The sequence below is a fragment of the Sinocyclocheilus rhinocerous genome, unplaced genomic scaffold, assembly GCF_001515625.1.
Source record: "Sinocyclocheilus rhinocerous isolate Xijiao unplaced genomic scaffold, SAMN03320098_v1.1 scaffold285, whole genome shotgun sequence".
NCBI classification, from domain to species: domain Eukaryota; kingdom Metazoa; phylum Chordata; class Actinopteri; order Cypriniformes; family Cyprinidae; genus Sinocyclocheilus; species Sinocyclocheilus rhinocerous.
The window spans coordinates 809,818-822,539 of NW_015630288.1; the positions used below are offsets into that span (position 1 = coordinate 809,818).

The window sequence follows — 12,722 nt, forward strand, 5'->3', positions numbered from 1 at the left end:
TAGTAACTGTAACTAATTACAATTACTTTTATTTTGTAATTAAATTACGTAATTCCGTTACATGTAACTAGTTACTCCCCAACACTGTCAGCATAATAGTGAAAGCTAACACCATGTTTCCTGATGATATCTCCCAAGGGTAACATGTAAAGCGTGAAAAGTAACGGCCCTAGTACTAAGCCTTGAGGTACTCCATACTGCACTTGTGAATCACTTGATAAATACATCAATTCGATTCATCTTAAAGAGGCAAATAGACACAGGAAGTGCCCGTAATACCAAGTTTCAGGCATTGTTCAAATAAGCACAAGCTAGTCTGGGGATTAAGTAAAGAGAAATTCTGGATAGGGGTGGGAAGATCATTCCACCAGCCAGGAATGGTGAACATAAAGCCTCTCTGTGATGGTACCACAAGGCGTCGCTTACTAGTAGATATCAGACTTCTGGAGGGAATGTAGATTCGTAATAGTGAGTGGAAGTAGGTGGGTACTGAGCTAAATGCTGTTATCTGACCCTGTGTTATAAGTGATTACACACTATTCAGCATCAGTTGAAAATCATAGACACATAAAAAAAAATAATAATTCTATGTTTAGACTTTATACATCCATAGTGCAAATGGTAATTAACATTTTTAATTACTCAAATTCCTGTAAGAGAAATAAGATTATAAATATAAATAAACTAGGGACTATTGTTGATGAAACATGAGGTCTGTAAAATCATAATACAGATAATACAAACTAAGGGTGTGCAGCGAAACTAGTATTTGTATCTGTAACAATCACAAAATTATTTGTATCTGTTATCTGTATTCGGATAAAACCGGAAGTAGGCGGAGCTTGAACCGAAACTTCGTACAGTTACTTGATAAGACCGTTATGTCTATATCTTCTAATTAAAACAGTAAGGGTTCCTACGCAGTTTAGAAATATGGAAATTGATTTAAGTAATTTCCAGGAAATGCATGGAAAAAGGCAACTGCAACAGTGTATTTGCGATTAGCCTTACACTCTTTTTTTATTAGATTTACACTCATTTACTTCACACACTTGTTACTGCATAGTAATTTTAGAGCTTTATGTAAAACAAAAAGAGAACAGAGTATATGGAAAAAAAAATATTAGTGTTTCGACTATTTGCCCTTCAGTGTTCTAAAATATAAAATTAATAATTTCTAAAAATAAATTTTATCATACAAGCAGAGAGATTTCATGACAAACATGATGTTCACATCGCCTCATTCTGGATATACGAATAAAACATCAGGTCATGCACAGATGATCCTGTCTCTTTGAATTTACATCTATATTTATTCACACCGGCCCTTAAAAATCTCTTTGTGAACACACTTGCCTGAAAAAAGTGTTGGGGACAAATGTACGTGTTATTAAAAATCTCACACATATTCTACACCCATTATCTACAGTCATGGCCAAAAGTTTTGGCAGTGACATACATTTTGTGTTTTGCAAAGTTTGCAGCTTAAGCTGTTGTGGTGTTCATTCACTCACAATCTAGATCAGAATCTAGACAATCTACATCTACATTATTATGTAGAGTGATCAGATTCATTTTAAATAATTGCTAAAAGCTTCATTTGCTTTGCATCTAAATGGTCTCACATGCAAGGAAATTGCCACAAAGAATATTGCACCTGAAAGAACCATTTACCGGATCATCAAGAGCTTCAAGGAGAGAGGTTCGACTGCAGTGAAGAAGTCTTCAGGATGTCCCAGAGTGTCCAGCAAGCGCCAGGACCGTCTCCTCCTGAGCAGTCAGCTACGGAATCGTGTCACCACCAGTGCAGAGCTTGCTCAGGAATGGCAGCAGGTTGGTGTGAGAGCATCTGCAAGCACAGTGAGACGAAGACTTCTGGACAACGGCCTGGTGTCAAGAAGGGCAGCAAAGAAGCCACTTCTCTCCAAGAAAAATCCATGGCCAGGCAACTCCCCGGATCTCAATCCCATAGAGAACCTGCGGTCAGTCCTCAAAAGGCGAGTGGACAAGCAGAAGCCCACAAATTGTGATCAACTCCAAGAACTAATAAGGCAAGAATGGATCGCCATCAGTCAGGATTTGGCCCAGAAGCTAACATCCAGCATGCAAGAGCGAACTGCAGAGGTTACGAAGAACAAGGGTCAACACTGTAAATATTGACTCATTATATTTTGTTTGCTAATAAAAGCCTTAAAATCTTATGATATGCTTATCATTGTTTTTCAGTATACCATAGAAACATGGAAAACATAATCTTCAAATACTGAAGCAGCAAACTTTGCAAAACACAAAAATTGTGTCACTGCCAAAACTTTTGGCCATGACTGTATTCATCTAGCTCATTTTTATTCATCTGTCCAGCATCAATTGTAAAATATTTTTACCATTCCAGTATTATTACAGTTCCAATATTTCCAAAATTCTCTAGATTAGCTTCCCATGGAAATTTTCAGGAAATTTACTGCATTCAAATTATATGTTTCTGAAGGTAAACAAAGTTTATATTAAAAAAAAATAATAATAATAAATAAAAAAAATAATAAAAAAAATAAATATAACTAAACCAATATAACTAAAATAAATATAAAATAAAACCTCATTTTCACTGTCAAACACAGTTTGAAGGTCAATACTGCCGCTGTGATCAGTGAATGTAATTGCTCCCAGCTCAAGATGGCCGGCACTGTTATAGACACATATACAGTATGTTTGAACCTGAGTCAGATCCCGAAGCTGAGGAAAATGAATCAATGCAACCACAATGATTTCAACAGTCTGATTCAGCGTGGTAATTTTGCTTGCAAAAATCTATTATCTGTACATTTTCCTAAAAGTATACTTACTGAACCAGAACACAATTGCTGCCTGGAAATCAGTGTATGTACTCATTTGATTAGCATAAGCTAACGATGATACACTTGGTGTCTTAATAGCGTTAAGTGTTGGACAGACATGAGTTGTTAAACGCACACCTCCTTAATTTGAATATGCATGTTAAGGGGCACATGGAGGAAAATGTTGTGACCTCACAACAGGGGCATTCTTGAAACAAAAACTCATTTTAAACTCAGGAGTTTGCATCGAGGTATGAAACTAGCAGTATGGTAGAATAAATTCTTACATGCGTAAATAAAGACTTTTTGTGTTTTCATTTCATGACCCCTTTAAAAGTGCACTTGTTGTCGGAATGTTTAGCGTAAATGCACGACTCGCACCACACTACAATTCTCTTTCTCGCTCTCTCTCTCTTTTTTTTAAAAAACAACTCCCCATTAAGTTCAGTTACTGTAACATGAGCAATGCAATACAAAGAGTGACTATCCAAAATAAATCTATAAACTTTTTTTTGCTTGTTTGAGGATATTTTATTCACACAGCACATACTACAGGAGTAGATAGATTCTTAGAACAGCGCAGTGTACTACTGACAGTCGATACGGAGAGAAAAAACTCTATCAGTCATGTTTAGAAAAATAGTGTTGTTAAAAAAGTATAAATTAGACCTACAGCTGAAACAACTTAATACACAAAATCAGAAAAATGCCTGTCAAAGACAAATGTAGGCTGGACTATAATGGGGGATGGGGGGGGGGCCCTCTCAACAAAACAGAATGAACGATATTACTAATTGTTGTACATCCATAAATAGTTGTGATTAAAACAGTGTTTTATACTTTCAGAGATTAGTATTTGTCAAAAACTTGCCTGCTGCTGAAGAGCATTTTGCATTTGACCAGCTTTCATGTTTCCCCAAAAATGTACACATTCGCCCAGGGAAAAGACAAAAAAAGAAAACCTTCATGAAGTCTGACATATTCATAGACCGAGTTTATCAAAATAGCTGAAATGCTTGATTAGAAAACAGAGGTAAGATGTTTGGAGACTCTTTGCAAAGACAGATTTCTGAGACACTTCTGCCCTCTTGTGGTTACACAGAAAGACGACAATATTCAACAGCAGCTGTTTCTGGGCCAGGTTTATCAAAAACCTTTTTTTTTTTTTTTTTTTTAAATTTAACTTTTTTTCACCAGCATGTTTTTTGGGAGGCCTTTTAAATATGCCTGACAAACTATTATAGAACATAAAACTAATCTAGAATGAAAGTAGCTAATCAACTTTCACAAATCAAGGTTAAACCTCATTAAACTACAACAAGGTTGCAAAGGTCGGCATAAAAAGAAAACGAAACTTTTTTTTTTTTTTTTTTTACATATGAACATTTCTGCACATGCTAGCCAGTATCATTATCTGTATTTTGGGGTATGTGAGATACCAAGTCCAAACAACATGCATCCCTGCTCCTTTTCTTTTTAGCAGATCGATTTTGTATGAGCTAAGCTCTTAAGCAATTCAGGCTAATGGCTGCGTTCACACAATGGCCACGTACACGCTGGAGCTAAATACGGTTGTTACTCCTCTACTGAGTGCTTATTTGTGTTCAGATAGATCTGAACTCTTCCCTACCTCCTACTTGGGAATAAAATGACTGGAACAGCATTTAAAGTTGGACATTAGTATTCAACCACGATCTTTAAAAAAAAAAAATTAGTTGAAAGATGGCGGTGACTTAAGAGCACATGCAGGGCAACATCAAGTTTACAATGTGGTATTCAAAGATGTATATTACACAAATGTATAACATACAAAGTTTTTATTTTTTTTATTCTGGCTTGCTTTTAACAAGCCAACATGAGCATTAAGTGTTCTTTGCTTTTGTTTTTGTTCATAATTGATGTGGGAACACGAATTGCTCACGTTGAGTCATGGCGCCATCTTGTGGTATACATGACATATGACAGTGTGGTTGACCTGAAGGCATTGAGGTTGGAAGCGGGAAATTTCAGTTTCCCGCCTTTGACTTCGTCTGGAACAAGGCATTAATCCACTCTACAACCGACTTAACTTGTAAAAATGTTCAGGTAGTGACAACAACATTAACATTAAATGCAAAAAATAAGGCCAAAAAGAAGTGAACTAAACTTCTTGTTGATGACTCACTTAAATCTCTCACATTAAAAAATTAAACAAAAACAAATACTGTTTGTTGCTCATATTTTTAGTGACCTTACTGGGAAGCCCAAAAGCACAAAGAAGGATCAGCAGAAATGGCAACACTGCAAAGAGTGTGTTGTTTAAAAGCAGCAGCTTCACAAGAATAATACACCAAGCGCCTCTGTCAACAGTGGTTTAGGTAAATATGCATGACACAATGCGTCTTTGGTCGCTAATCTTTGGTCAAACATAATGGACACCAAATAGGTTAAACTTGTTCACAGCCGTGAAATGCCGAAACAATTGTTCGCTATAGTTTTATCATAGCAATAAACAAATTCTGTGGTGTGCGTGTCAGTGTTTGGGATTAACAACCGTATTTACCAGCAGGTGTGATTCTCAAATCGTCTTGCACCTACAACTGCAGAGTACCTACAATGTCTATACAGGTAACCAAAGTCAGTTCCCTTCTACGTAGGGCAAATAATGCCTGTAACCATAGGAACAGATGATGATAGTCAATAGACTATAAAGGACTTTAAGGATTTCAAATTTATTAGGAACCGTTCATATATGTGTTCAAAAACTCTTCGGTACTTTTTTTCCCCCCTTGTAAGCCTATTTCCTAAATACTTAAGAGTTTTGTCTCACTCTCTCTTTCACTACACGATACCACCATTTTAGATAACCTGAGAGAGGTCGACAGCCCAAAGCGCACACCTCATGCTTACCCATTTCAATGATGTAATAGACTACTTCACTGCCATTTTAGTCCTACAGCATATATAAACGAACCCTCAAAATTTGGCTTTGACTCCAGAAAATCTAAGTCAATCACTATTGTTACAGAATGCGGTTGTCATTCTTTTATAAGGAGATCTGCACATGAACAAAACCTTATTTAGCACTGAAAATAGGACTGACAACAGTATTTCTGCTGTTGTGTGAACATTGACATATGCACTATAGAGCTCTTCCACTTTATTAAAGAAAAAAAAAACTCTTATATTGTCTGCATGCATATCTGTATAATCACACAAAGATGTTCAAGGCATTACAAGACAAACTATATAATACTAAATCACATCTTTCCTTGGAAAAACTACTGCAAAATACTCTTGAAGATCATTTATTTTATTATGGAAGTGAAAATTGTTACTTCTGTCGGTTTACTAGAACAATTTTGAAATGAACAGTTGTTCAAAGGCAGTGGAAATTCATGAGGGCGAAACCATTATGAGGAAGCATGAGTATTATAAGATAAAACTACAAATCTGTCCGGAAATGGCAATTATTCACAATGACAAACTACTTTTAAAAGATACTTTATTCCTAATCTAGGCAATGATTTTATTCTAGTTAATGTTATCACTAATCGAATTACCTGCTGTAGATAAATGAGGAAAATAATGATAAGAGAAATCCAGTGCATAAATAATGAAATATTTGTTTAGCTTTGTCCTCTTAAAATGCATTCAAACAATAATGCAGTTAGCTGCCTCTGTTCAAGGAGGTTTGTACCGAGACAGTGAGAGACAGACAGTTTCTGTATTTCATAGCCCTATTCCCACTTTTTCAGAAACAAGATCTGAATTAAAAAAAATAAAAAAATAAATAAATCAGATCCACTGGACTGGAACATCAGATCATTCCTATATACTTCCATAACCCAATATTATTGGGGATCCAATCTTGGGGTTTAAGTGTTTCAGGTATTGCAGATTGTATTGTAGAAGGAAATTATCCCAGTGTGCTGTAATGGAAAAAAAGGCTGCTACAAAGGTGCAAGGCATCAACGTCAGCTTGATAGTATAACTTCTGCTACGGAACATTTATTGCAACGTTATTGTGAGAACTGACAAAAAAGAATTAAAATAAATAATTGCAAAATCATTTATCTATGTGACCCAAGTATAAATTTTAAGTTCTGCTGGCCTTAAACTCCTGAGGCTGAACAAGAGCTTAACACACTCAAACCGGTTAACTGAGATTACTGAATCAGGGCCTGCCTAAGACAAGACTTACACCTCTACAAGCTTGATCTGCCCTCTGATAAACTGCTAAAGAGAGGTATCGTTCGGATGTCACAGCAAAGAGTGTTTGTGGTTTTCATAAAGGCGTAATTGCAAAGAAATGGCTTGTTCTAAGTACCCCGTTTTTTCCTTCTCTCGATGGAAAGTATGTTGTGTATGATTTCAATAATCCATTGACTAAATTTCAGATGGATTCCACAGAAAGAAAAGAGAGATGGATGAACCACATACTGATAAAAACACATCACAATTTTAAGCGATAGTTTAACCGAAACATCGAAAACACAAGTTCACATCCGTGTCCTCACGCAGACTGTATTTTCATCGAGTTGCTTCTGTTGCCACTGCCAATGTCAAGCTACTGTATGGTCTGAAGGGGTGTTTGTGAATTAGTTGTCAATGTACCTTTTTCCTTGGTAAATTTCTATCATGTGCCTCATTGATGGACACTTACGGTAAAACAGGATTTTTGGAAGTAAAGAGAAGTGACCGGCACATCTGGTTCAAAAAGTCTCCATTTCAAACAGTCTATGGTGCCATTAGCTGAAAGTCCTGAGCCATCTCAAGCAAAATTGCTCTTGAGGAAGACCAGCTTGTTCATCTCCTCCGCAGTGACCTGCTGCTTTCTTTTCATGGCTAAGGTCTCCTCGCAGATGTTCACGCACTCTCCATGCACAGCTACAGCCGGTACAGCCAGCAACCACAGCGCTAACCGCGACAGCCTGGGGTATCTGTCCATGACCGAACTCCAGTACTGCAACAGGTCACCTGTGCCATTGAAGAGTGGTTCGCCGAGGTACTGGAACAACTCTTTTCGTACCTGTGGCTCTTCAGCATCGCACGATGGCCTCTCCAATCCACAGTCCAGGCGGCCACGCTTTGGTGCTGACGGTCCTTCGCTATCCCGCTCGTCCACAGACATACCCCCAGAACCACTGCTTCTTGATTCCCTCATATTAGCAGCCATGTCACACACCCTTGAGATAATATCCTCATGCTGGTACGCAGGGACTGGCCGCAGCTTAAGCTGTGGATCCAGGATCATTGCGACTTGATGGACGCGTTCCACTTTGAAGTTCTCCTTCAGGGCTTCCAGGAAGTAGTGGCAAAGCTTACTGCCAGCACCCGCTTCACCGGCTTTGGAGGTGAAAAGTTTTTCGAGACGGAGGTAGACGGGAAGGACGTGTTGGAGTGTGGGGCAGCGTTCCACACTCAGTTCCTGTGCTGCCTGTCTTAGCGGCGCAAGCAAACATGCAAGCGTGCCAAGCAGGTGCTTGTTCAGGCCTTGCAAGAGTGGCACAGTGCTCTTCGAACGGCCATACGCTTCACAGGTGGCCTCAAAGTTCTCGTGTACCTTGAGCAAGGCCTCTGCAACTGCATCCCAGCAGGGCAGAGCGGCAGGCTCTTCTGCAGCTTTCCCTTCTTGACTGAAGCTGGTCGTTGCAGCAATGTCGCGACATGTAGCCAGAAGCTCTCCTAGTTCATGGAGCCCTCGTGCTTGCAGGCTGCGGCGACCGAGAACGGCCTGAACCGTGGCTGTTAGAGAGCAACCTGCGCAACGAAGGCCAATTCCGGTGCGACCGCAAAAGGCTACCGAAGACAAGCGTGGCTCTGTCACGTAGACTGTGCGGATTTCCGACATGACAAACTCTGACAGAACATTCTGGACCCAGTGGTGTATTTGCTCAGGACTCTCCCTTAACGAGGCCTCCTTGAGTCCCAGGACATAGCGACGGAGTCGCACACCCTCTACTTGATACGCTGTCAGCAAATAGCAGGAGTCTGGTCCTATAGTCTGGGAATGGCAGGTCACTGCAATGCCCAAGGATGAGTTGGAACCCAGGGCACAGGTGACTTTTACTTTGACCTGATTGTACATACGGGGGAGCTGTTTTAATGCCAGTGAGCTCATATCTCCCAGGGCTTCACGAATGGAGTAGGCCCCATTACGTGAACCCGTGTCCACCAGGGTCTGTGCAAGCTTCAGGAAGTCTTTGCTGCTGAGGACGCCAAGAAGGCCAAGGTCTACGCACATTACTCTCAGTAAACGTTCAGCTACTTGTTGTCTCTCCTTTTCTGGAAGTAATCTGTTCTCTGCAAAAGCAGAATGAGACAAAGAATTAAGCTTTGTTATCTCTACAAGTTAGCTGTTACAAAACATCCATAAGCAACAGCAACAGCTGCAACCCATCAAAACAAAAAATGCAGTTAAAATTTCTGGGGCACATACAAGAGTGACACTAACTTCTTAGAGAGGACACGTATGGCACTTTTGCCTCTTATAAATCTGTAAATAAAACTTGAGGAGTGTGCATTGTGGATTAATCGGAGACTTCCTTGATTCCCAAATAAACATAGCATATCAGCAAGGACACCCACATTAATTTACTTTGTAACAAATGTTAACTTTAACGTGAACTGAACATTTACTGAAAATTGAGCGACCATAACCAAGTTAATAACAACAGCAGTCAAGAAACATAGAAACTGGTTAGCTTTACTAGCTTTACTTTGTTGGCCCAAGCAAATAATAAACTTAATCAAGTGTGTTGTGAAATGAGTTTGAATGGATTCTGGTAGTGCTTGTAAGAAAGAACTCACGAAAAGATGGTATGTGGTTCCTCTGTTGTGCCGGCTGAGGAGATTTCCACATCTGCTCCTGTGTGGCTACAGGCGCTTGGCATGGCTTCGGAGACTCATCTTTAACATGGTTCTCATTATCAGCTAAAAGAGGATTAAAACAGAAGGAAGAAAGAACACATTATGTACTCATTCTTGGGAAAAGCATTGGTATTAACTGAAAAACAACAAGATAAACACACTGAGGGGTGAAAACAAATGAAAATGATCAAGGTACATGCAGAATGAACAATTTTCAGATTTTCTGAGATGATTTTGACAGAAAATCTGTGAAATTGACCTGCGCATTCTAAAATTACCCATTATACATCATATAGAGTTCCCAATGATCAATAATTTTACCTTTTTTTACTTTTTGTGCGCAAAGAAAACAAAAATAATGACTTTATTCAACAATTCTTCTCCTCATCCCGTCTGCAGCAGTGCATTGCTAATGTGGAGAGTACCACGACGCACGCGCTTAAAGACGTTATTTTTGTTTTCTTTGCGCACAAAAAGTATTCTCGTAGCTTCATAAAATTACGGTTGAATCCCTGATGTCACATGGACCATTTTACCGATGTCCTTGCTACGTTTCTGGACCTGGGAACATTGCTGTTGTGTTGCTGTCTATGGAGGGTCTGAGAGCTCTCGGATTTAATCAAAAATATCTTAATTTGTGTTCCGAAGATGAACGAAGGTCTTACGGGTTTGGAACGACATGAGGGTGAGTAATCAATGACTCCCAGGTATGCTGGGAGTGGGAAATTGAACAAATAAATGACAATAAATGGCAATATGATTGAGTTTTGAGGTTTTATGGAACTGTGCAGGTGCAGATTCCATGCACGAGTAAAGATGTTAAGTTTACTGATCAGACAGAGCAAAAAGCACATGATGAAAACAAACTCGATATATTATGCAGTGCTCACATAATGCAGTCTGTAAAAATGTGCCCTTTGCATAAAACAGTTACCCAAGTGGTGATGCAAAGAAATAATGTAAACAAAACAGAGTGAGTCCAAATTTGGATGAGCTCACAGCTGAAAATGTTTTCATTTTCTGGGCTCACTCACCAGCATGGGACTGCATGTGCTCCAGGAGGTTGTTGTAGAACTGGAACTGAATTCCACAGGCTCCACACGTGTAGGTTTCTGGAACACAACGTCCAGTTTCTCTCAGAACATAGCAATGTTCTCATAACAGAGCGTAACCGGCTAGCCTCACATAAGAGCACTACATACAGCTAACAAATTTAGGTCAGCGTCAGGTATTCAGGCAAAAGGTTTTTACTTAAAGGTTTTAACAAACCTGCAAGGTTTGAAAGCCATGCAAATGGCACAAAAATGGGCACGAGTGAAGTCAGTCATGATTTACAAAAATAAATAAAAATATGGACTATATGGAACATGAGAAGAGTGATATCAAGTGAAAATGAAAAAAAAGAAAACAAAAAAAACAAAAAAAACAACAACCGGATTTCCAAAATACATACTCTGAGGGCTGGGACGGGAAGAATAGGTCCGGCTGTTTGGAGTATCTGAAAGACAAAAATCCATGTTATTTTTAACCATGAGTACACTTGCATGCAATGTGTAACACTTTGTAGGAAAGGTTTGAAAATTAATACAAAGGCCCCAAAAAGTATTGCAGAACTTACAGTGTCATATTTGATACACAATATTCATATCATATTCAATATTTTAGTTTTAGTGAAGTAAAAGGCCTTTTAGTATCATTGTAAAAATAAAAATAAAAACACCTTTCGATCGTAGTACACTTTTAACCCCTTGATTTTTGTAGACTTTTATAAAGTAAATGTAAGAATAACTTATACATTTTTAATATTTCAAGATGAACACTTACTGAACAGAAGCAACTTAGGTTTACTTGATTATCCATAAATATTTTTTTAGAAAAATCATGTTAAAAATCTGAGGACCAAATATGATCATCAGGCTTTTGAGGAATATTTATTTGTTCATCTCTCAATCATCCTTGTACTGCATTGCATGCTAACAGTGCGTGCATAATTATTTGGCACGTTGATATTCTGATAATTTTTTTTTTTCCAAGCACATTTTACCAATCCCAAACCACATCAGTCTTAATAACTACTATTCATTTTGTATTTATAATCATGTATAAGTGATATATATAATTGTCCATGAAGGCTGGAAGTGAAAAACTCCTAATATTCAGGTGTGCAGAATTATTAGGCACATTTCTTTTACAGATAAAATGAGCCAAAAAAAGAGATTTAACTCGGAATGAAAAGTCAAAAATTATAAAATCCCCATTAGAAATATTCAAAACTAATGCAATACAGCAATTGCAAAGTTAAGGCATGACCATTGGACAGCAAAATGCTCATTGGGTCAGCAGGGTCAGAAAAAAAAAAACAGGTGAAGAAAAGCCATAACTGAAATTAGGAGCTAAAAATAACAAAAATATAGGAGCTCATTTTAGTTAATTTATTTTAAAATTAGGAGGCGGTCTTCCGGTCCCCTGCCGCCATCCGGCGATTTCTCTATTAGAGGAGCCCCCGCATGCCTCACTCTCTCCTCAGAGATACACCTTCGAGGGAGTGGCTTATCAATACACGGTCCTTCCCTTTGGACTGTCCGTAGCTCCTCGCACTTTTACGAAGTGCATGGATGTGGCTCTTTCCCCACTGAGACAGATGGGAATCCGCATTCTGAATTACCTCGACGGCTGGCTCATTCTGGCCCAGTCGGAGGACAAGCTAGATTTTCACAGATCCTTCCTCCTCAGCCAATTAGAATGCCTGGGACTCTGGGTCAATTTTGCCAAGAGTGCGCTGTCCCCCAGCCAACAGATATCGTTCTCGGGAACAGCTCTCGACTCAGCCTAAATGACCTAAATGAGCGTGCCAGAACGTGCACTGGCCATTCAGCAGCTAGCGGCCTCATTCAAAATTGGAGCCTCTGGAGCCTCTCCAAGGCGTTTAAAAAGATGCTGGGCCTTATGGCCTCTGCGTCTCCAGTACTTCAGTTGGGCCTGCTTCGCATGCGGCCCCTTCAGTACTGGCTGAAACCGCGTGTTCCGTCCCATGCC

General features: G+C 39.1%; 1 protein-coding gene across 4 annotated transcripts in view; it reads right to left on the minus strand.

Moving 5' to 3' along the window:
- Positions 1 to 396: 396 nt before the first annotated feature.
- The window catches only part of LOC107739978 (zinc finger protein 618-like), a 68,061-nt gene continuing 55,735 nt past the window's right edge, over positions 397 to 12,722 (minus strand). For 2 of the 4 annotated variants that reach the window (XM_016552244.1, XM_016552245.1), the window contains exons 10-13: positions 11,140 to 11,184; positions 10,721 to 10,798; positions 9,627 to 9,749; positions 6,106 to 9,119 (exon numbers count right to left, since the gene is read on the minus strand). In XM_016552244.1, coding sequence (XP_016407730.1) covers positions 7,588 to 9,119; positions 9,627 to 9,749; positions 10,721 to 10,798; positions 11,140 to 11,184 — 1,778 coding nt within the window. In that variant the 3' untranslated portion in view covers positions 6,106 to 7,587. Of the gene's footprint in view, positions 495 to 6,105; positions 9,120 to 9,626; positions 9,750 to 10,720; positions 10,799 to 11,139; positions 11,185 to 12,722 lie in introns of those variants that run through there. The other 2 variants (XM_016552246.1, XM_016552247.1) reach the window with 2 other exon arrangements.